A 24,871-nucleotide genomic window follows, 5' to 3' on the forward strand; every position below is an offset into this window, starting at 1 on the left:
CCATATAAACAAAAAGTGGGAAGTGGTGCTGTGGCTCAAATGGTAGAGCGCCTTGAGCAAAAGAAGCTCAAGGACAGTGCCTAGGCCCTGAGTTCAAACCCCAAGACTGGCAAAAAAAAAAAAAAAAAGTATTCAGCAGGGGCTAGAAAGGTGGCTTAATGGTAGAGTGCTTGCCTAGCATGCACAAAACCCTGGGTTCAATTCCTCAATACCACATAAACAAAAAACCAGAAGTGGTACTGTGGCTCAAGTGGTAGAGTTCTTTTTTATTTTTTTAGGGGGGTTCCGGTCATGGGGCCTGAACTCTGGGCCTGGGCGCTGTCCCTCAGCTCTTTAGCTCAAGGCTAGCGCTCTACCACTTGAGCCACAGCACCACTTCTGGCTTTTTTCTTTTTTTGCTTATGTGGTGCTAAGGAATCGAACCCAGGACCCCAGGCATGCAAGGCAAGCACTCTACCACTGAGCCACCTTCCCACTTTTTTTTTCTTTTTTTTAAGTGGTAGAGTTCTAACCTTGAGCAAAAAGAAACTTGGGGATGGTGCTCAGGCCTTGAGTTCAAGCCCCAGGACTGACAGAAACAAAAACCAAAACCAAAAGTCTTCAGCAGCTAGGTGTTGGTGGCTAATGACTAATCCTAGCTAAGGAGGCTAAGATCTGAAGATCAAAGTTCAAAACCAGCTTAGCAGACAAATTCCAGAGACATCTCCAATTCACTAGTAAAGCTAAAGGTGAAGGCATGGTTCAGGCAGGAGAATGCCAGCCTTGGGAGGGGGGGTTGGGCGGGGAGGGATGGACAAGAGACTGACTGAGACCCTGAGTACCAAAAACAAATCTTTGGGCTGGGAAGGTGGCTCAGTGGTAGAGTGCTTGGCTTGCATGCATGAGGCCCTGGGTTCAATTCCTCAGTACCACATAAGCAAAAAGAAAAAAGCCAGAAGTGGTGCTGTGGCTCAAGTGGTAGAGTGCTAGCCTTGAGCTGAAGAGCTAAGGGACAGCGCCCAGGCCCAGAGTTCAGGCCCCATGACTGGACCCAAAAATAAATAAATAAACAAAAACAAATCTTTTGTATATCGTCTCCATAATGACTCCAGTTGAAATTTTGAGCACTTTTCTCCAACTTAACTCCACATACTTTGCTACAAGATGTTGTGATGCTATTCATCTTAGGCCCCTATCTTTACAATCTTAACCTTCAAAATCTCTTTCAAGCCGGCGCTGGTGGCTCACGCCTGTAATTCTAGCTACTCAGGAGGCTGAGATCTAAGGATCGCGGTTCAAAGCCAGCCTGGGCAGGAAAGACCATGAGACTCCTATCTCCAATAAACCACCAGAAAACCAGAAGTGGCACTGTAGCTCAAGGTAGAGCGCTTGCCTTGAGTGAAGAGCTGAGGGACAGCACCCAGGCCCAGAGTTCAAGGCCCACAACCGACCAAAAAAAAAAAAAAAATCTCTTTCAAGTACACTCCCTCCATGAGTCTTTCAGTCACCCTGTGTCCCTACAAGAAATGATCGTGTCTTGTACTTAAGGCACAATTAGTCAGTCTTAACAATTCATCATTCCCATGTCTTCCGTGCACTTTATACCTTGGCACTCCTTAGAAAAGTTACATTCTGTCAGGAACACTGCAGCATGCAGCACAGTGCCATGTACATTGTGGGTATTCCATCATTCCATCAATAGTTTTGCTTTGTTCCAGTACTAGGCCTTGGACGCAGGGCTTGGATGCTGTCCCTGAGCTAGTGCTCTACCATTTGAGCCACAGCTCCACTTCTGGCTTTTTTGCTGGAGATGATCTCATGGACTTCCTGCCCAGGCTGGGCTTCTAACCATGGTCCTCAGATCTCTGAGTAGTTAGGATTAAGGTGTGAGCCATCAGAACCCAGCTCCTCCCCCCCCCCTTTTTTTTTGGAGGGGGTAGGGGTCAGTCATGGGGCTTGAGCTCCGGCTGGATGCTGTTCTTGAACTTTTCTGCTCAAGGTTAGCACTCTTCCACTTTACACCACAGCTCCAATTCTGTCTTTTTGGTGGTTAACTGGAGATAAGAGTATCCACTTGGGTTGGCTTAGAATCTTGATCCTCAGATCTCAGCCTCCTGAGGAGCTAGGATTACAGACATGAGCTACCTGCATCCAGCTTATTCCAGCCATTTTTGGGGGGAATGTCAGTCGTGGAGCTTGAACTCTGGGCCTGGGCACTGTTCCTCAGCTCTTCAGCTCAAGACAAGCGTTCTACCACTTGAGCCACAGTGCCACTTCGGTTTTCTGGTGGTTAATTGGAGATAAGAGTCTCAGGGACCTTCCTGCCCAGGCTGGCTTTGAGCCGGAATCCTCAGATGTCAGCCTCCTCAGTAGCTAGGATTATAGGTGTGAGCCACCAGTGCCTGGCCACCCAGCCATTTCTAACAATAGTTTTTCTATCAGAATCCTCCCTAGAGCTTTCAGGAAGCAAAAACAGCCACATATACTACTGCTACTAAAGTTCCTCCGCATCTGGCTTTCTAGCTTGGCCTTGAGATCACTCACATTGAAGAGCAGAGAAGGAACAGGTGTGAACCGCTGGACATGTATCATGCAGATGGCATCAGGAAGATGGCCTTCTCTCGAGCCCACAAAGAAAAGCCTATTTAGATAAGATAAGAAATGCTGAGTAAACTGGGAGGCATGGTTCACTTGCCACAATTCCCTCCCTCTCTGTCATCCCTTCTGCATAAGCCTGTGGAATACAGAATGGAATTCTGTATTGAGTACAGTCGTGACAACTACATGCTACTCATGGGAACAATAAAAGAAATCTTAGGGTAGCACAGGTGAATTCCACCATCTCCTAATGTAGCTCTTCATACAACCCACCCTGCCAACAAAAGATGAAAATCTTACCTAGAAGCAGCCACAATGGAGGCATTGAGGCCACCAAAGCAAGATAATGCAACTGCCAGTGGAATTGTCCAATTGAATATTCCAAAAATCTGGTCTGCAAAAGTCTACAGAAAAGGTAGAGAAATCATTAGCAGGGCCTAAAAGGGGTGAAAGGCATGAATAGATACTTATCTATTCAAGTTCTCCCTCTCTCGTAGTAAAGGTAACAGAACTTCCTTGCAAACTCGGTATGCTAGGTGTACTCAAGGCTATCTACCTCCTTTCTGGAACTGGGAAGAGCTAGGATTATTCCCAGAAGCCCACAGTGTGCCCTCAAGCTCCTCCTGCTAGTGAAAATCTTTTACCACAGCAACAGCATCACTGGCCAAGATGTCCTTCATCTCTAGCACGGTGTAATAGGCCACATTGGTCAAGAGGTAGATAATGGTGACAACAGGCATGGAAATGCCAATGGAGAGAGGCAGATTCCTAAGCCAAACAGAACAAAGGATGCATTAGTCTTACAGTTACATCCCTGCCTTACTCAGGTCATGGGGCTTGAACTCTGGGCCTGGGCGCTGTCCCTCAGCTCTTCAGCTCAAGGCTAGCGCTCTAACACTTGAGCCACAGTGCCCACTTCCAGCTTTTTCTGGTTATGTGGTTATGTGGTGCTGAGGGATCGAACCCAGGGCCTCATGCATGCGAGGCAAGCACTCTACCACTGAGCCACCTTCCCAGCCCCCTACCGAAATGCTGATGCATTTTCCCAGTTCCTTTGTCTCTGAGTTTGTGTTGGCTAAGGCTCTGAACTCTTAGGAACTAAAGAGCATGAGGGACAAAGGCCAATCAAAAAAAGAGAAAGGATTCCAGACACCAGTAGTTCATACCTATAATCCTCGCTAGTCAAGAGGCTGAGATCTGAGGATTGCAGTTTTCAAAGCCAGTCTGGGCAGGAAAATCCATGAGACTCTAACCTCCAATTAATTACCAAAAAGCTGGAAGTGGAACTGTGGCTCAAATGGTAGAGTACTAGCCTTGAGCGGAAAGGCTCAGAGACACTGTCCAGGCCCTATAAGCCTCAAGACTGGCACCAAGGGCTGGGAAGGTGGCTTAGTGGTGGAGTGCTTGCCTAGCATGCATGAAGCCCTAGGTTCAATTCTTCAGTACCACATAAACAGAAAAAGCTGAAAGTAGTTCTGTGGCTCAAATGGTAGAGTACTAGCCTTGAGCAAAAGAAGCTCAGGACAGTGCCCAGGCCCTGAGTTCAAGCCCCAACATTGGCAAAAAAAAAAAAAAAAAAAGACAACACACACAAAAAAAATTTTTTGGTAGGTTGTAAGGCTTGAATTCTGGGCCTGGGCACTGTCTCTGAGCTCTTCAGATCAAGACTAACGCTCTACCACTTGAGCCACAGTGCCACTTCCAGTTTTCTAGTGGTTCATTGGAGATAAGAGTCTCAAGGACTTTCCTGCCTGGGTTGGCTTTGAACTGAAATCCTCAGATCTCAGCCTCCTGAGTAGCTAGGATTACAGGTGTGAGCCACTGGCACCTGGCAAAAAAAAAAATTTTTTTTAAGAAAGGGTCAGACACTTTAAACCTATAATCCTAACTACTGAAGTAGCTAAGATCTGGGGATTCTGGTTTGAATCCAGCCAGGGCAGGAAAGTCTGTAAGACTGTTATCTCTAATTAACTAGCAAAAAAAAATTTTTTAAGTGAAGGTATGATTCAAATGGTAGAGTACCAGCTTCGAGTAAGAAAGATAAAAGACAGCACCCAGGCCCTGGCCTTAGTTCAACCCTCAGTACTGCTGAGGAGGGAAGAGAGAGAGGAGAAAGGAGAGGGAGGTGGGAGAGGGAGGAAAAGAGAGAGAGAGAGAGAGAGAGAGAGAGGGAGAGGGGATCACAGCATGAAAACAGCCTGGGAGATTAGATGAGACTGGTTTTATTTTTACATCCAAAGGTCTCTTAGTATCAGAACTACTCTAAGATCATCAATCCTGGAAATTTTGTCTTAAGACTAGAAATAATAGATAGGGGACAGAAAGAACAATGGAAGGGGTGACACTGATCAAGATGTATTAAACTCATAAATTGACATGCTGAATTGAAACCCCTTTAACTAAAGATAATTTTTTTAAAAGAGACTAAGAAACATAATAAGAAATAACAAAAGCAAGTTGTGAAATCTAAAAGCTTCAGAGAGTAAACTAGACCTTCAGTAGGAAGAGCAGTATGTATTGAGTCATGTCCCGTGTGTGTGGGGAGGGGAGGGGTGTACAAGCAACCTGGGAGGTGATTCCACCCACCCCTTGATCAGTTTTAGAACATCAGATGTCATTCTAAATAGTGGCCAAGAGAAAGAACTCTCAAGGTCCCTCTAGCCTAAAAGCATCATGAACTTTAAAAACAACCTGCAGAGAGATTTCAAGAGAGGTGAAGGGGGAAGGCCCTCGTCTATTATTCACCTTCTGTCCAGTAGGTGGAAGCAGCATTCAGACCTGGGCCTGCCTCTACTATCCCAGCACTCATTGATGCAACACCAACTGTTTTTGGTGTACGAAGAGTGCTCTTTGGTTCTTAAAGCCAAAAGGAGTTGATTGGAATATAGTTGTTATTCTCTTAAAAATTCTTAAAATTAAGGGAGGGAGGGAGGGGATGGTAGGGGGAAAACAATGGAGGGGGTAACAATGTTCAAGAGGAAGTGTACTCATTACCTCACTCATGTAACTGTAACCCTCTGTATAGTATCTTTACAATAAAAAAATTAAAAAAAAATTCTTAAAATTGTGGTCCCTGTCAAATCTTAGTTTCAGAATCATGATATTTTGGAGCCAGGAAAAGAGCCCTAGAGATCCTATAACTGAGTATCCTCAATTTCAAGAAAAGATAAAAGGCATTGCAAAAAAAGGCAGGGCAATTCCCTCAAGGTCATCCAACAAATCAGTGGAAAGACAAACTCCAGGCACCTTGTCTTTCCACAGGACAAGGCAAAGCAGAGTAACTGAAGAGTGATGCACTTGAATGACTAAAGCTGTACCACACAGTCAGAAGGAATTAAGTTAGCAAGGTATCCTAATGGAAACCTAGGAAGGTTTCTGAAAGTCTGTGACCTAACCTTTTTTTTTTTTTTTTTTGGGGGGGGGGGTCCGGTCGTGGGGCCTGAACTCTGGGCCTGGGCGCTGTCCCTCAGCTCTTCAGCTCAAGGCTAGGGCTCTACCACTTGAGTCACAGCGCCACTTCTGGCTTTTTTCTTTTTGCTTATGTGCTGCTGAGGAATCGAACCCAGGGCCTCATGCATGCAAGGCAAGTACTCTACCACTGAGCCAACTTCCCAGCCCCTGTGACCTAACCTTATTGTCAATTGGCTAGGATGGGTGAAAGATTTATCAAGGAAAAAAAATAATCTATGTGTGTGCTAGTACTGAGGCTTGACTCAGGATCTTGAGCTCATTTGACCTTTTCATTCAAGCCTGGCATTCTATCATTTGAGCCACACTTCCACTTCTGACTTTTGGTGGTTAACTGGAGATAAAAATCATGAACTTTTCTTCCCAGGCTGGCTTCAAACCACAGTCCTCAGATTTTAGCCTCTTAAGTAGCTAGGATTATAGGGATAAGCCATCAGTGCCCAGCAGGAAAAGAATTTAATTTTGCTTTGTTTTTCTGTTTTTTGGTTGGTCATCGGGCTTGAACTCTGGGCCTGGGCACTGTCCCTCCACTCTTCAGCTCAAGGCTAGCACCCTGCCACTTGAACCACAGGGCCACTTCCAGTTTTCTGGTGGTTAAATGGAGGTAAGAGTTTCACGGACATTCCTGCCTGAGCTGGTTTTGAACCAAGATCCTCAAGTCTCAGCCTCCTGAGTAGCTAGGATTACAGATGTGAGCTACCAGTGCCTGGCTTTTTTAATTTTTTTATTGTTATTATAAAGGTGATATACAGAGGGGTTACAGTTACATAAGTCAGGTAAGGAGTACATTTCTTTTTGCACAATGTCTCTCCCCACCCTCCCCCCCCAGTGAAAAAAACAAATTTGAAATTATACATCAACATGATTGATATACTTTACTTGCATGGATAAAAAAAGAACAATGAAACCTGCTGGAATTGCTTTAAAAAGGAAAAGTAGAATGGGTGAGAGAGATCAAAAGGCAAGGTTGATCAACATTGTTTACACATATGGAAATGTCACAATGAAACCCTCCTTGTACAACTAATGCAAGGTAAAAATAAAACATGCAGAAGCATATACAACCTGCTTTAATTAATGCATGCAGGCATTCATGCATGCATGAAAGAATATTTGAAAATTCCTTTTAATGAAGAATTCATAGCCAGTTACCCATTGCTCATACCTGTAATCCAACTCAGACTGAGAGCAAGATCACAGTTTTAAGACAGTCTTATGAGGGGCTGGGAAGGTGACTCAGTGGTAGAGTGCTTGCCTTGCATGCATGAGGCCCTGGGTTTGATTCCTCAGCACCACATAAGCAAAAAGAAAAAAGCCGGAAGTGGCGCTGTGGCTCAAGAGGTACAGCGCTAGCCTTGAGCTGAAGAGCTGAGGGACAGCACCCAGGCCCAGAGTTCAGGCCCCACGACCGGGCCCAAAAAAAAAAAAAGACAGTCTTATGAGGAGAAAGTCTAAGAGACTCCACCTCCAATTAACCAGCAAAAAGCAGAACTGATAGACACTGATGGTTGATATCTGTAATCCTAGCTACTCAGGAGGCTGAGATCTGAGGATCAAAGTTTGAAGCCAGCTCAGACAGAAAATTCTATGAGATTCCTCTTTTTTTTTTTTTTTCCTTTTGCCAGTCCTGAAGCTTGAACTCAGGGCCTATGGACTGTCCCTGAGCTTCTTTTGCTCATGGTTAGAACTCTACCACTGAGCCACAGTGCCACTTCTGACTTTTTCTGTTTATGTGATCAGTACTGAGGAATCAAACCCAGGTCCTCATGCTTGCTAAGCAAGTACTCTACCACTAAGTCACATTCTCCCCCCATGAAATTCTTATCTCCAATATAACCAGCAAAAAGCTGGAAGCAAAGCTGCAGCTCAAATGGTAGCACACTAGCCTTAAGCAAAGAAGTTGAGGGACAGTACCTAATCTCTGAGTTCAAGCCCAAGAAATGGCATACACCACACACACACACACACACACACACACACACACACACACACACACACACACACACACACACACACACACACACACACACACACACACACACACACACACAAAGCAACAACAACAAATGCGGGCACTGGTGACTCACACCTATAATCCTAGCTACTGAGATCTAAGGATCCCAGTTCAAAGCCAGCCCAGGTAGGAAAGTCCTTGAGACTCTTGTTTCTAATAAAACACCAGAAAAACCAGAGGTGGCACTGTGCCTCAAGTGGTAGAGTGCTAGCCTTGAGCTGAAGAGCTGAGGGACAGTGCCCAGACCCAGAGTTCAAGCCCCAGGAACGACAAAAAAAAAAAAAAAAGAAGACATACATCAACTAATAGAGTGCTAACTGAACAAGGAAGCTGAGCAAGTTCAGAGGTATGAATTCAAACTCCAGTACTAGCATACACAAAAAAAGGACTTTGCAAGACAGGCCCAAGAAAGCTCAGTTCGCTGGGCACGGTGGCTCACTCCTGTAATCCTAGCTATTCAGAAGGCTGAGATATGAGGATCGCTGTTCAAAGCCAGCCCGGGCAGGAAAGTCTTTTTTGTTTTTTTTTTTGGGGGGGGGGAGGGTCTGGTTGTGGGGCCTGAACTCTGGGCCTAGGCACTGTCCCTCAGCTCTTCAGCTCAAGGCTAGCGCTCTACAACTTGAGACACACCTCCACCTCCAGGTTTCTGGTAGTTAACTGGAGATAATAGTGTCATAGACTTTTTTTTTCTGCTTATGTGATCCTGAGGAATTGAACCCAGGGCCTCATGCATGCAAGGCAAGTGCTCTACCACTGAGCCACCTTCCCAGCCCTCTGTGAAACTCTTATCTCCAATAAACCATTAGAAAACCACAAGTGGCGCTGTGACTTAAGGGTAGAGTGCTCGCCTTGAGCTGAAGAGCACAAGGACAGCACCCAAGCCCAGAGTTCAAGCCTCAGTTCAGTTCCTGAGATACTGGGCAAATTCAATCTGGGCCTTAGCCCTCCCATTTATGGAAATTATGCTGATGAAATTATACCAGAGGCAGCAGCCACACAGTAGGAGTTTAACTTAATGGATAGCGTTGCTATGAGAAATCAGCAGTGAGGTACCTACCTCTCAGGGTTCTTGATCTCTTCAGTGACATAGTTGAGGGTGTCCCAGCCAGAGTAGGAGAACAGAGCTGAATACAATGCCAGGGCAATGTCACCCATTGCAAATGATGAACCCTCAAAGGAGTTCTCAAAGTTAGCTGAGGCTCCTAGAACCCAAGAACAATGGAAAGCAGAGGATTAGTGGCCTGCTCCCCCAACCCTGAGATGATCCAATAGAGAAATAGAATACAGGGCTGGGAAGGTGGCTCAGTGGTAGAGCGCTTGCCTTGCATGCATGAGGCCCTGGGTTCGATTCCTCAGCACCACATAAGCAGAAAAAAAAAGCCAGAAGTGGCACTGTGGCTCAAGTGGTAGAGCGCTAGCCTTGAGCTGAAGAGCTGAGAGACAGCACCCAGGCCAAGATTTCAGGCCCCACGACCATACCCAAAAAACAAAGAAAGAGAGAGAGAGAGAGAGAGAGAGAGAGAGAGAAAGAAAAAAGGAAAGAGAGAGAGAGAAAGAAAGAAAGTAGAATACAGTGATGAAACAGATAAATGGCTTAGAACACCTCTAATAGGAGAGTACAGTGAAAGAAAGGAACAGAAGACAGGCCAGGATGGAATAATGGGATCCCAACAGGAAAACCCAGGTAGCACGCATATGAGTGCATGCTTTCCCATGGGGGGCGGGGGGGGAAGGGAGGGAGTGTATTGGGCTTGAACTCAGGGCCTGGGCACTGTCCTTTAGCTTTTTTGTTCAAGGCTAGCACTCTACAACTTGAGCCATACCTCCACCTCCAGGTTTCTGGTAGTTAACTGGAGATAATAGTGTCACAGACTTTCCTGCCTGGGCTAGCTTCAAACCGGGATCCTCAGATGTCAGAGTCCTAAGTAGCTAGAATTATAGACCCACACCAAACTCCTAGTGGCTTTCCAAGATAATTAACAACCACAGAACAGAAGGGCCAGAGAACAGGAGCAGTATTCTGTCTGCTCTCCAGGATGCCTGGGTCCTGTTCCCCTTTACACTAGCCAGGGGTAGACACAGGGTAGAGGAAAGTTAGGCCTCAGTATGCCCATCCAAGTCAACAGAGTGATTGTAGGGTAAATTCATAGCTGGAAACTAGCAAGGAGTGAATACAAGGAGGTCATTTCTGACCTTACCCACTTCCAAGGGCAGAAAGGTCAAACTAATATCACTGACAGCAATCTCTAACAGCCAATTCCCTGAACATGTCTGGCAGCCTCTTTGCTAAGACACCTCTTAGCTAAAGGACAGACTGCCTTGGTATAAATTTCAGCCTCCCTACACTAGGAACTTAGCCAAGAGACTTGATTCTGTAGCCAATTTCCTGGCTGGTAAAAAAAGGGAAAAATAAGGTCAGGTGTTCAGTGGCCCATGCCTGTAATCCTAGTTACTCAGGAGGTTGAGATCTGAGAACAGCAGTTCAAAGCCAGCTGGGACAGACAGGTATCTAAGACTCTTATTTCCAAATAGCCAGTAAAAGCTCAGAAGTGGGGGTGACTCAAGTGGTAGAGCACCAGCCTTCAGTGGGAAAAGCTTAGCACAAGACCTTCAGTTCATGCCCCAATACCAGCACACACACAAAAAGGGAATAATGGTAATAATAATAATAATAATAAGGCCTACTAAATAAGGATCTTGGGACACCCAGATTAAATAAGGGACAAAGTATGTATGAATGGGATCCACCAAAAAAAATGCATAACAAATGTTATTTCTTACCCTGGCCAAGTTTAACAATGCCTGCAATGATAACAGCAATCAGCGCCACTACTTTAGCATATGTGAAGAAATCTTGCACCATGGTTCCCCACTTGACATAGGCACAGTTAACGAAGGTTAAAAGACCTGAAAGGAAAGTAATATCAGTTGGTGCCTGACACTTCCCACTCAGAGAGCCTCAGACTCCCAAGCAATTTTTTTTTTGGGTCGGTCATGGGGCTTGAACTCTGGGCCTGGGCACTGTCCCTCAGCTCTTCAGCTCAAGGCAAGTGCTCTACCAATTGAGCCACAGCACCACTTCCAGTTCTCTGGTGGCTTATTGGAGTCTCATGATCATGCCTGGGCTAGCATTGAACCATGATCCTCAGATCTCAGCCTCCTGAGTAGCTAGGATTATAGGAATGAGCCACCAGCATCCAGCTCCCAAGCAATTTTTAAATCCAAGATCACTCACCAACATAGACCCTTCAGCCTAAATCAGCTTATGTATTTGGTCTCTGCCCTGCTCTGCCCCACAGTATCTTCACCATTTCCATTCACAGGGCACTTGCTGGACACACAACCTCATCCCAGCCCAAGCCCCCAACTCTTTATATGGGAAGACACAAAAGAGCAATAATCTTAGGTACTCAGGAAGATAAGATCTGAGGATCATGGTTGGAAGCCAGTCTGGGCAGGAAAGTTCATGGGGCTGTTATCTCCAATTAACCATCAAAAAAGCCTGAAGTGGAGCTGTAGCTCAAATGGTAAGAGTGCAAAAGAAAAAAAGCTTAGGGACAGTACCCAGTCCCTGAGTTCAAGGCCCAGGACTGGCACAATAAAAATAAAATACAGGCACTAGGAGTTTGGGCTCCATGATATTACTATTGACCTTGAGGAGTCCTGTTGTGATTTATCCAGGGTCTGGACCAGCAGATCAGGGAAGAAGGTCAAGGACTAGGATGGAGGCCACTGCCTGCCAACTTAGATGCTTGTTTTGAGCCTGCAAAAATTCTTACAGCTAAGAGCAGTTCTTGTAGAATGAAAACAAAGCATTTCTCCTGATTTGAACAATACACATTCCTCACATCCTTGTACTCTGGAGTACAGTCAATCCCTTTACCTGGGTGAGCTGCAGTAAAATTCATGGTTCACCTTTAGAGCCAGGTTCTTAACAAGGCCTGAAATTTTCTAGCCAATTGTTAATATGTCTGAGTATATACACTTGTCTATTAAAAGAGTCTCGGGGGCTGGGAAGGTGGCTCAGTGGTAGAGCGCTTGCCTTGCATGCTTGAGGCCCTGGGTTCGATTCCTCAGCACCACATAAGCAAAAAGAAAAAAGCCGGAAGTGGCGCTGTGGCTCAAGTGGTAGAGCGCTAGCCTTGAGCTGAAGAGCTGAGGGACAGCGCCCAGGCCCAGAGTTCAGGCCCCACGACTGGACCCAAAAAAAAAATAAATAAATAAAAATAAAAGAGTCTCTATCTTTCATCAAAATCTCAAAAGAAAGCCGAGTGCCAGTGGCTCACACTTGTAATCCTAGCTGAGGCTGAGATCTGAGGATCGTGGTTCAAAGCCAGCCTGGGCAGGAAAAGTCTGTGAGACTCTTATCTCCAATTAACTACCAGAAGTGGGGCTGTGGCTCAAGTCGCAGAGGGCTTGCTCATCTTGAGATGAAGAGCATAGGGACAGTGCCCAGAATTCAAGCCCCACAACTGACCAAAGAAAGCATGAAGGGAAAAACAAAATCTCAGAGAAGGGACTAAAGTGTAGCTCTGCGGTAGATCATATGCTTAGCAAGTCTGAGGTCCTGGGTTCAAACCCTAACACCAAAAACTAAAAATCATCTCCAAGAAATCCATTAACTTCATTATTCCTTTCCCCCAGAAAAGTTATACTCCATTATTTTAGAAGTTCAAGAAGGGAAGCCCATAGATGGAAGCCAGTCAGAAGAAAAACTTTTATGTTCATTCCAAGTCTCTCAGCCCCTTTGTCAACTGTAGGGAAGTCCATGCACACAGCTACCCCAGGCGGCATGGTAAGCCACTTCATGGCTCCTCCCTCAGTTCAGCAACTGAAACACCATGCATAGTGGTACCAACCTGGAATCGCAATTCAAAGCCAACCAGAGCAAAGTGTTAACAAGATACCCCTCTCCCATCTCAACTACAAAGCCAGGTAAGCTGATATGTGCCTGCAATCCTAGCTATGGATGAAGATGATTATGGTCTCAGGCCCACATAGGGCAAAAGCAAGAGATCCTATCTAGTCTACTTCGTTGTGAAAAGCAGGAAAAACTGGCCTCTGGGAACAGCTACTCTGCCTTCCACCCCCATTCTATTCCCTCCTACATTCTTTCCAGCTCTTCCTGAGAAGGGCACTCCAGTCCTATTCAAACACCTGCCATTCTGCCTAATAAACAAGACAATAAACAACTAAACCTTATCACAAGGCTTGGCAAAAATGCACCCACTGCTCTAGGCCATCCAGGTGCTAAGTTAATAATTAAAGACACAAGTGTACAGTCTCCTCAGGAATCCTACATGTCCAAAGGGCCTGTATCTTGCCCTCCACAAATCTGTCAGATATGTTGATTTTCCTCAGCTGAGGCTCAGCCAGTCATCCCTCCCTTACTACCTGGACTTCCACCTCCAGCAATTCAACAGTCTGCACTCCCCTTCTCCCCATATGTAACCTCTGCCCCTTAATTCCAGCCTTGGCTGGTGGCTTGTGATAGCAATGCAAGCCAACCTTCCCACTCAAACATCTGGTGCAAGTGACATTGCTGTGTGCATCAACCCCTCATATGCATTCCAGCTTAGCCTGTGTGGTAACTGTGTGTCCCAACACTCAACTGGAATAGAACAGAAGGGACTAATGCTAGTTCACCAACATAGACACTTCAGCCTAAATCAGCTTATGTATTTGGTCTCTGCCCTGCTCTGCCCCACAGTATCTTCACCATTTCCATTCACAGGGCACTTGCTGGACACACAACCTCACCCCAGCCCAAGCCCCCAACTCTTTATATGGGAAGACACAAAAGAGCAATAATCTTAGATACTGAGCCAACCCAGTGCTGGTGGCTCACGCCTGTAATCCTAGCTACTCAGAAGGCTGAATTCTGAGGATGATGTTCAAAGCCAAATCAAGCAGCAAAGTTCAGGAGATTCTTACCTGCAATTAAGCACACAAAAGGCCAGAAGTGGAGCTTTGGCTTAACTGATAAGAGTGCTAGCCTAGCCGGGCGCTGGTGGCTCACGCCTGTAATCCTAGCTACTCAGGAGGCTGAGATCTGAGGATCGCGGTTCAAAGCCAGCCCGGGCAGGAAAGACTGTGAGACTCCTATCTCCAATAAACCACCAGAAAACCGGAAGTGGCGCTGTAGCTCAAGTGGTAGAGCACTGGCCTTGAGCTGAAGAGCTGAGGGACAGCGCCCAGGCCCAGAGTTCAAGCCCCACGACCGACAAAAAAAAAAAAAAAAGAGTGCTAGCCTAGAGCGAAAAAACTCAGGGACAATGCCCAGGCCCCCAGGACATACACACAAAGACACGTGGACTGACTGACACACAGACGGACACACACACACACACACACACACACACACACACACGCATGAATGCACAGGTATAAACAAGTCTGAACCAGACACCAGTGGCTCACTCCTATAATCCTAGTTACTCAAGAGGCTGAGATCTGTGGATCACAGTTCCAAGCCAGCCAGGGCAGCAAAGTCAGTGAGACTCTTATCTCCAATTAACCAGCAAAAACTGGAAGTGGAGGTATGACACAAGTAACAGCCAGCCAGCCTTGGGTGAAGAAGGGACAAAGCCTAAGCCCTGAGTTCAAACCCCAGTATTGACACACACGAAAAAAAGTCTGAAGCTAACAACCATAGCATTCTCTTCTTAGATCTGCCCAAAGAAGAACTGGACAGAGAAAAGTAGGAACAACCGATTAATTTATTACCCTTTACTACAGCAATTTCTGCAATGAGGATATATATAGGAGTTCTGTTTTTTCTTTGGTGTCAGTACTTTGGGCTTAAACTGAGGGCTTGGATGCTGTCTCTGAGCTCTTTTTACTCATGGCTAGCACTCTACCACTTAAGCCACAGCTCCACTTCTGTTTTTTGGTCTCCTAAGTAGCTATGACTATAGAGGTTTTTTTTCTGTTTTAATCCCTCCTGCTTCTCTCCTTCCATACTCATCGATAAGAATCCCTTCTCTAACCTCTAGGATTCTCCCTCCCCGCCCCCCCATCACCCTACCCTGATCTGTTCTTGGTATTGAGTAGTACAGGGGCACAGTGTGAATGCAGCAGGAAATCCTACAGAAAGAAGCCAGGGAACAGAAGGAACTGCCTAAAGAGAGCTAGCCCTCACTCCCCAGAGCCCTGCTTCCTCCATAACCTACTGGCCACAGAATCAGGAAATGAGTATCAGTGCTGACCAAGCTGTTTATCCTCAGGCCAGCCAATACAGCTGACCAGGCACCAGTCAGCCAAGTGTACAGTTCTTCAAGAGGAGTCTAATCTCCTGCTTCAAAACAGGAGGGGACCATAGGCTCAGAATAATAGAGACTGATGCAAATTAATCTCAAAGATAGAGATGCTGGGCCGGGCGCTGGTGGCTCACGCCTGTAATCCTAGCTACTCAGGAGGCTGAGATCTGAGGATCGCGGTTCAAAGCCAGCCCAGGCAGGAGAGACCGTGAGACTCCTATCTCCAATAAACCACCAGAAAACCGGAAGTGGCGCTGTAGCTCAAGTGGTAGAGCACTGGCCTTGAGCTGAAGAGCTGAGGGACAGCGCCCAGGCCCAGAGTTCAAGCCCCACGACCGACAAAAAAAAAAAAAAAAATAGAGATGCTGTACCCCACAAAAACATACAGAGACAGAGATACCTCCAGGGGCCATTTAATCCCTATCCAACACTAGGCCAAATCCTTAAGTGACCTTTAACCCTTGACCCAAATGCAGCTTCATTCCCGCTATAATCCCAGGAGGAAGAGGAGGAAGATAAAGACATCTTAAGAGCTAAAAAGATGCTGCTAAATTGGATCATCAGACCAGATCCAGCCTATGAGTCCTACTCCCAGAAACTATCAGATGCATTTGATCCAGAAAGAAACAATGCTAGCAGGTCCTCTGTGGATTGGTGCCCAGGTTTAGTTTAGATAACAAAGTAAACTAAACAGTTTCTGAAAAGAACATGAAATATACAATCCTCCCTGCACTGATAGCTTTAAACATGTAACACTGTAACACACAAAATTTAAATACGGCTACTATTTAATCCATTTTCTACCTCAAATTCCCGGGGTCTATCTACAAACTCACAATACTGTATTAGACAACTTATCTTCTTTTTTTTTTAGTGACAGTCCTGGGGCTTGAACTCTGGTCCTGGGCACTGTCCCTAAGCTTTTTGTGCTCAAGGCTAACCCTCTACCACTGGAGTCATAGCTCCACATTCAGCTTTGTGTGTGTGTGTGTGTGTGTGTTTAATTGGAGATAGTGTGTGTGTGTGTGTGTGTGTGTGTGTGTGTGTGTGTGTTTAATTGGAGATAAGAGCACAGTGCTGCTGGTGGCTCACACTTATAATCCTAGCTACTCAGGAGGCTGAAATCTGAAGATCACAGTTCAAAGTCAGCCCGAGCAGGAATCTCCGTGAGACTCTTATCTCCAATAAAACCACCAGAAAACTGAAAGTGGAGCTGTGGCTAAAGTGGTAGAGCACCAGCCTTGAGCTGAATTGCTGAGGGAAGCACCCAGGCCCAGAGTTTAAGCCCCACACCAACAAAAAAATAAATATTTTTTTAAAAAATACATACACATACATATTAATTGGAGATAAGAGTCTCATGGACTTTCCTGCCTGGGTTGGTTTCAAACTGTGATCCTCAGATTTCAGCCTCCTGAGTAGCTAGGATTACAGATATGAGCCACCAACGGTACCTGGCTAACTTATGCCTTTTTTATTTTTTATTTTTTTGCCAGTCATGGGGCTTGAACTCTGGGCCTGGGTGCTGTCCTTGAACTCTTCAGCTCAAGGCTAGCACTTCTACCACCTGAGCCACAGCGCCACTTTCGGCTTTTTTCTTTTTGCTTATGTGGTGCTGAGGAATCGAACCCAGTGCCTCAGGCATGCAAGGCAAGCGCTCTACCACTGAGCTATCTTCCCAGCCCACTTTTTTTTTTTTAAGGAGACTTTAACTCTTCTTTCCACTAATCCAAAGCTTCTGCCCATAACTTCTAGCTAACAGTCTTGGGCTTCTCTTGGCTTCTCTAGGGCTGCAGATACTCAAGCCCCCTTCCAGCTGGTGCTCCTTCTTAGCACAGATTATTTTCTCTGCCTCCTTTAAGATGCAAGCTCACTTTCTTCAACCCTTTGTGAGGCGAATATGACTTCTCCACCACTGACTCCCCTCTGCATTCACCCCTAACCCCAATCAGAGTTTCCCTGGAGATGGAAGAATCTACACAGAAAACGTCAATGCTGTAGACAGCAGTCTCATTCTGAGCTCATTAACTACCACTCCTTTTCTTCCCACCTCAAACTGATGTGCTATTCCTTCCTTCCTCACTTCCTTCTGAGTCAGCCTAACCTCAAACTCTCAATCCTCCTACCTTAAGTCTTTAGACTGCTGAGATTACAAGACCAGTTCCCAGTGCCAATTTCTTCCTTTCTTTTTTCTTATTTTCTTTTTAATTTTTTTTTCTAGTACTGGGGCTTAAACTCAGGGCCTTGCACTCTCACTTGGCTTTTCTGCTCAAGATTAGTATTCTACCACTTGAGCCATATCTCCACTTTTGGCATTTTGCTGATTTATTGGAGATAAGAGTCTAGCTTCAAACTTGGATCCTCAGATCTCAGCCTCTTGAGGAATATAGGAGTGAGTCACCAGCATCCAACTCCAATGCCAATTTCTTGATATGGGTTTTGGTGACCCACCCCCCCATGTGTGTTCACTTGGAAAAAATTCACTGAATCATACTAGAGATTTGTGCATGAATCTTTCTGTACATTATGCTATGGGTAGCAGAGATCAGGAGGATTGTCATTCAAGGCCAGCTTACATAAGAAGAAAAGATGGGCATAGTGTGTCCCCAATATCCCAACTATGTAGGATGAATCCAGTCTAGGCCAGCAAAAAAGCAGGACCCTGAGGTTTTTGCCAGTGGCTCAGGCCTGTAATCCTAACTACTCAGAAGGCTGAGATCTGAGGATTACAGTTCAAAGTGAGCCTGAGCTGGAAAGCCTGTGAGATTCTTCTCTTCCATTAACTACTCAAAAAAATCTGGAAGTGGAGCTGTGGCCCAAGTGGTAGAGCATCAGTTTTAAGCAGAAAAGCTCAGGGACAGCACCTAAGCCCTGAATTCAAGCCCTAGAACTGTCACAAAAAAAAAAAAAAAAAAGCAAGACTCTATCTCAGAAATATCCAGTCAGGGCTAGGAAGGTGGCTCAGTAGTAGAGTGCTTGCCTTGCATGCATGAGGCCCTGGGTTCAATTCTTCAGCACCACATAAGCAGAAAAAGCCAGAAGTGGAGCTATGGCTCAAGTGGTAGAGCACTAGCCTTGAGCTGAATTGCTGAGGGACAGCGCCCAGGCCCAGAGTTCAGGCCCACGACCAACCAAAAAAAAAATAAAAATAATTTAAAAATCCAGATCAAAGAGTGTTAAAAGCATAGGTCAAATAGGAGAACACATGTTTAGCAAACACAAGAACTTGAGTCCAACCTCCAGTACCACCAAAAAAAAGAAATTTTCATTACTGAACCCCAAAATGAGGTTAAGTTAGTATGGCTTGATTTAGTGGCTATATACAGTGATCTCCCTTTCTTTTCCTCATATTTTGCTAACTAGATGAAGATGATGATGATGATGATGATGATGATGATGATGATATTAGTTATATAGGCTAATCAGTCTTCCCCCCTTCTGTCCCCATCATTACTGAGGCTTGAACTGAGGGCCTCACACTCTCACTTGCCTTTTTTGTTCAAAACTGGTACTCTACCTCTTGAGTCACTGTTCCACTTCCAGTATTTGTGGGTTAATTGGAGATAACAGTCTCATGGACATTTCTTCCCAGGCTGGCTTCAAACAATAATCCTCATATCTCAGCCTTCACAGTATCCAGGATTAAGGGTATGAGCCTATGGATTAACTAGTCTTAACCAATAAGTCTAGAATTTAGGCAAGAATCAACTCTAATTTATCAGTCCAGCCTGTTTAGAAACCACCTTTTTCAGAAAGCTATCAGTTGTAATTGGCAGAACAATCCTCCCCACTCCCACAAAATGTCCACATCCAAATGCCTGAAATGTGTGAGCCATTCACCAGGGAGAATGAAGGCTGCAGACAGAATGGAGGTTGCTAGTCACCTGTCCTTAAACTAGAGAGGGTCAGATGTAATCACAAAAGTCCTTCAAAGACAGAAGACAAGTTGGGTGCTAGTGGCTCACTTCTGTAATCCTAGCTAAATTTCAGGAGGCTGAAATCTAAGGATTACAGTTTGAAGTCAGCCTGGGCAGGAAGAAACTCTTATCTCCAATTAATCACCAAAGAGTCAGAAATAGGGCTGGGAATGTGGCTTAGTGGTGGAGTGCTTGACTCACATGCATGAAACCCTGGGCTTGATTCCTCAGAACCACATACACAGAAAAAGCTGGAAGTAACGCTGTGGCTTAAGTGGTAGAGCACTAGCCTTGAGCAAAAGAAGCTCAGGGGCAGTGTCCAGGCCCTGAGTTCAAGCCGCAGGACTGGCAAAAAAAATTTTTTTTACTAATAAACATCATCATCATCATCATCATCATCATCATCATCATCATCATCATCATCATCATCATCATCATCATCATCTCTCTCACTGCAATCAAAAGGATCCAAGTAAGTGAGGTGCAGATAGTTCACATCTATAATCCTTGCTATTCAGGAGGTTGAGGATCATGGCTCAAAGCCAGCCAAGAAAAGTCCATGAGACTCTTATCTTCAATTAACCACTAGAAAACCAGAAGTGGTAGAGTGCTAGCCTTGAGCAATAAAGCTCAGAGACACTACCCAAGCCCCTGAGTTCAAACCCCATGTCTGACAAATAAAAAAAATCCAAAATAGAATCAAAATAGAACTCCAAAAAAAAAAAGAATCCAAATAGATCTGGGTACCAGTGACTCATGCCTATAATCCTACCTACTCAGGAAGCTGAGATTTGGAGAACCCAGTTTAAAAACAGCTAAAGCAGGAAAATCAGTGAGACCAATTAGCACATCCATCACTTTTGAACCAAGTATAAGCTTCCACTATCACTAGTCCTATCACTGGTAGCTGAGAAATTATTTCATAAAAGGTAAAATATACCATCAGCTTTGTTGAAGTGTTTTAGATACATATCCAGAAATACTGAGCAACTCTGTGCCTTTATTCTTCCTGCTATGTAATATCTAATAGTCTCTGAAGTACTCTAATTGTTCCTTTATCTTTGCATTTTTCTCCCTGCCTCTAAAATTTCTATATAAAGTCTTACTGTTTGGCTTCTTTCTCTTTTTTTTTTTTTTTTTAGTTAGTCATGGGACTTGAACTCTGGACCTGGGTGCTGTCCCTGAGTTATTTTGCTGAAGGCTAGTGCTCTACCACCTTCAGCCACAGCATCACTTCTGCTTTTCTGGTGATTAATTGGAGATAAAATTCTCACCGGAGCCAGGTGACAGTAGCTCACGTCTGTAATCCTAGCTACTCAGGAGGCTGAGATCTGAGGATCTCAGTTCAAAGCCAGCTCGGGCAGGAAAGACTGTGAAACTCTTGTCTCCAATAAAAACAGAAAACTGGAAGTGGTGCTGTGGCTCAAGTGGTAGAGTGCTTGCCTTGAGCCAAAGAGCTGAGGGACAGACCCCAGGCCCAGAGTTCAAGCGCCTGACTGATCAGAAAAAGACAAAACAAAATAAAACAAAACAAACCCTGAGAGCCTATCACATGTTAGGGAAGTAGCATTAAATACCACTCTCAATCACTCTCAATCACCTGCTCTGTCCCTTGCCCCAGGCCATCTTTCTGGCATTTTATAATTTACAAGTTACTGAGTTCTACCTCTTTTATTCCCCCACATATTGAGTGACAGAGATGAAAAATATATCTGAGGGGCTGGGAAGGTGGCTCAGTGGTAGACCGCTTGCCTTGCATGCTTGAGGCCCTGGGTTTGATTCCTCAGCACACATAAGCAGAAAACGAAAAGCTGGAAGTGGCGCTGTGGCTCAAGTGGTAGAGTGCTAGCCTGAGCTGAAGAGCTGAGGGACAGTGCCCAGGCCCAGAGTTCAGGCCCCACGGCCGGACCCCCCCACCACCACCCCCAAAAAAAGAAAAAAAAATATATCTGAAATTCAGCTTGCTACCTTGAATTTCAACAGCAAGTAACATATCTCAGGAGTCTTCATTCATTCATCATCCCACAGCAATCAGAAGGGCAGCAGTCTATAGGCGTAATTGGTGTGGGCAAGCTCTTAGTCCTATGTGGCTCAGAAAACTGGAATATCTGGCCAGATGTTAGTGGTTCATACATGTAATCCCAGCTACTCAGGAAGGCTCAGATCTAAGAATCATGATTTGAAGCCAGCCTAGGCAGAAAAGTCTATAGGACTCTTCTAATAAACCATCAAAAAGCCAGACATGGAGGTATAGCTCAAGTGGTAGGGCCTTGAGCAATAAAGCTAAGGGACAGTGCTCAGGCTCTGAGTTCAAGTTCTAGTATGCACACACACACACACACACACACACACACACACACACACACACACACATGGGGGGGGAGGAAGAGGAGGAGGAAAGCAAAAAAAGGAAAGGAAGGAAGGAAGGAAGGAAGGAAGGAAGGAAGGAAGGAATGAGAGAAAAGAGGAGAAGGAAGGAGGAGGAGGAGAAGGGGAGGGGGAGGAGTGGGAGGAGAAAGGGAGGAGCACGAGGAGAAGGAGGAAGAGGATGAGAGAGAGAAGGAGGAAGAGGAGGAAGAGAAGAAGGAAAAGGAGGAGGAGGACAAGAAGGAGGAAGAGTGGGAGGAGAAGAGGAAGGAGGGAAAGGAGGAAGAGGAGGGAGGAGGGGAGAGAGGAGGAAGGGAAGAAGAGGAGTGGTTTTCTCTGCACTCAGCTAGAGAGAGTGGAGTGATGAGGATTTGGGAGTCTTGTTTTAAAACTCCCTAGGTGATTCCAATGTACCACCAGATCTTTCTCCAACCTCTGTCTTCTTCTGAAGCACAGAGAAAGAAAACAGAGGAAAAAAGAGATCAAGAGTGATTCCCCAAGAGCCATCTTTTTCTGTGAGAGTACTAGACTTGAACTCAGGGCCTTACACTATTCCTGAGCTTTTTCACTCAAGGCTGGTGCTCTTATCATTTGAGCAACATCTCCACTTTTTGGTGGTTAACTGGATATGAGTTTCTCAGATTTGTCTGCCCTAACTAGCTTCGACCTGAGATCCTCAGACCTCAGCCTCTGGGGTAGCTTGGATTAAGGTGTAAGCCACCAGTGCCCATCCTCAAGGGTCTTGAGGCTCAAATCAGAACACAGTTCTACCTGCCTTACTGCTGGTAAAAAAAAAAATCTATCTCAAGTTCACACTGACCCCACAAAAGAAAGAAACAAAGCAGGGGGGCTGGGAAGGTGGCTCAGTGGTAGAGCGCTTGCCTTGAATGCATGAGGTCCTGGGTTCCATTCCTCAGCACCACATAAGCAAAAAGAAAAAAGCCGGAAGTGGCACTGTGGCTCAAGTGGTAGAGTGCTAGCCTTGAGCTGAAGAGCTGAGGGACAGCGCCCAGGCCCAGAGTTCAGGCCCCACAACCGGACCCAAAAAAAGAAAGAAAGAAAGAAAGAAAGAAAGAAAGAAAGAAAGAAAGAAAGAAAGAAAGAAAGAAAGAAAGAAAGAAAGAAAGAAAGAAAGAAAGAAAGAAAGAAAGAAAGAAAGAAAGAAAGAAAGAAAGAAAGAAAGAAAGAAAGAAAGAAAGGAAAGAAAGAAAGAAAGAAGGAAAGAAAGAAGGAAAGAAAGCAAGCATCTGATGCTAAGATAATCATGGGAAATTACCTCCAACTTGGCTCCATGATGGCTCTTAGGAAAACCTTTCCGAGAGAAGTAACTGACTTCCAAGTAGAAGGTTCAAAGAGCAAAAGTCAGGTGGAGGCCCAGCATAAGGCTGTTCTACCTAAGTAGCCCTGAGTATATGAGGTCAGTTGTTCTGGTCAGGAAAAGTTGCCTGAGGACACGTGGTCAAAGCTTCAGACAGATCCATACAGATCCGAAGTTCTTTCCAGTCTTTCTAGCCAACTCAGGGTATGTTGCCCTCCCCTCAGCCATCCATAACTACCCTATGATCTGGAAGTATAAAATACTCCTTCCAGCCAAGCAAATCTGGAACCTTGGGTTGGAAAGAAAGGACTGTCAGTTAGAGCTGGGCTTGAGGATACTATCCCCGACTGCCAAGAGAAAAGTTCCATCTTCTTAAAAATAGGAAGAAAAATCTTTACTTTTCTTCCTAATCTCTGAGCTATTGTAAAATCAAAATGGCTTGTATATTTATGTTTGTGTGTGCCTGTGTCTGCATCTGTGTGTGTGTGTTTTGTGTGTATGAGAGACAGAAAGACAGACAGACAGACAGAGACAGAGACAGCACTGTCCCTGAGCTTTTTTTTTTTTTTTTTTTTTTTTTTTTTTGTCTGTCATGGGGCTTGAACTCTGGGTCTGGGGCTTGAACTCTGGGTCTGAGCATTGTCCCTCAGCTCTTCAGCTCAAGGCGAGCGCTCTACCACTTTAGCTACAGCGCCACTTCTGGTTTTCTGGTGGTTTATTGGAGATAAGAGTCTCATGGACTTTCCTGCCTTGGCTGGCTTTGAACCTCAATCCTCAGATCTCAGCCTCCTGAGTAGCTAGGATTACAGGCGTGAGCCACCGGCGCCCGGCTGTCCCTGAGCTTTTTCACTCAAGGTTCCTGCTGTACCACTTGAGCCACATTACTACTTCTGGCTTTTTATTGGAGATAACAATCTCATAGACTTTCCTGCCAGGGTTAGCTTCAAACCATGCCTTCAGATCTTAGCTGCCTGAGTAACTAGTATTATAGTCATGACTCTTTTTAATTGTCCAAAGATAAAATTTGAAAAGTAAAATAAATAAATTGATGGTACTGGTACTGGGGTATGAACTCAGGGCCTCACACTTGCTAGCTAGGTACTTTATACCCTTGTCTTTGTTTGCTTGTAGTCATTTTTCAGGCAGGGTCTCTTTTTTTCCCCAGAGCCAACCTCAGACCTAGATTATCCTACCTGTAGCCTCCTGACAGCTGGAATGAAAGACATAAACCAATGTTCCTGGCCAAGGAAAGTGATAAAATATATATGACTGTGAATATCACTTGCATTAGTAGATATCATTTTTAATTTTTCTTTATATTTAAGTTTATCAATATTTAATAATTTCCAAAAATATCTATATTTAAATTTGACACATTGATTACATCAAATAAAGCCCCTTTTCAACTAGTAGATAGCATTTTTGACTGACAGTTATGTGCCAGGACACTTACATATTTATATGCATCTTCTAATTTAATCTGACAGAGTAGACTTCATCATCTTGATCCTTCAACTGAGAAAACTGAAGTCACTGGGCCAACTCCATAACTTACATCCACTTTTCCATACCACTTACCACATACCTACCTAATTGTAAAGAATGTGATTATCTATCTCCTTTCAGTCATAATAACAATTCTACCTGCAGTGACCTGGAGCAACCCACTAGGCTCTAAGAAGTCTTTGGGAGAAGAGCAATCATTTCTAACACCCTGCACTCGGACAGAACAGCAAGGTTCCTTAAGAACTCAGAATTAATTCTTCCATTTATTTAACAAGCATGTATCAAGTACTCATTGTTTTCAGATCCTGTTCAGATCTGAGATTAAGATTCAGACCTCAACATTCATAGAAAAATAAATCATTATAAGAACTGGTATTGAGCTGGGAAGGTGGTTGAGTGGTAGAGTGCTTGCCTCGCATGCATGAGGGTTCTATACCTCAGCACC

At 44.9% G+C, this 24,871-nt stretch overlaps 1 protein-coding gene across 15 annotated transcripts in view; it reads right to left on the reverse strand.

The window, feature by feature from the left end:
* The window catches only part of Slc7a7 (solute carrier family 7 member 7), a 60,427-nt gene that overhangs the window by 3,492 nt on the left and 32,064 nt on the right, over positions 1 to 24,871 (reverse strand). For all 15 annotated transcript variants that reach the window (XM_070024922.1, XM_070024940.1, XM_070024886.1 and 12 more), the window contains 5 exons: positions 10,841 to 10,966; positions 9,117 to 9,261; positions 3,222 to 3,345; positions 2,878 to 2,981; positions 2,524 to 2,620 (listed from right to left, as the gene is read on the reverse strand). In XM_070024922.1, coding sequence (XP_069881023.1) covers positions 2,524 to 2,620; positions 2,878 to 2,981; positions 3,222 to 3,345; positions 9,117 to 9,261; positions 10,841 to 10,966 — 596 coding nt within the window. The remainder of the gene's footprint in view (positions 1 to 2,523; positions 2,621 to 2,877; positions 2,982 to 3,221; positions 3,346 to 9,116; positions 9,262 to 10,840; positions 10,967 to 24,871) is intronic.

Source organism: Dipodomys merriami, unplaced genomic scaffold, assembly GCF_024711535.1.
Source record: "Dipodomys merriami isolate MVZ:Mamm:240054 unplaced genomic scaffold, mDipMer1.0.p SCAF_1, whole genome shotgun sequence".
Lineage (NCBI taxonomy): Eukaryota > Metazoa > Chordata > Mammalia > Rodentia > Heteromyidae > Dipodomys > Dipodomys merriami.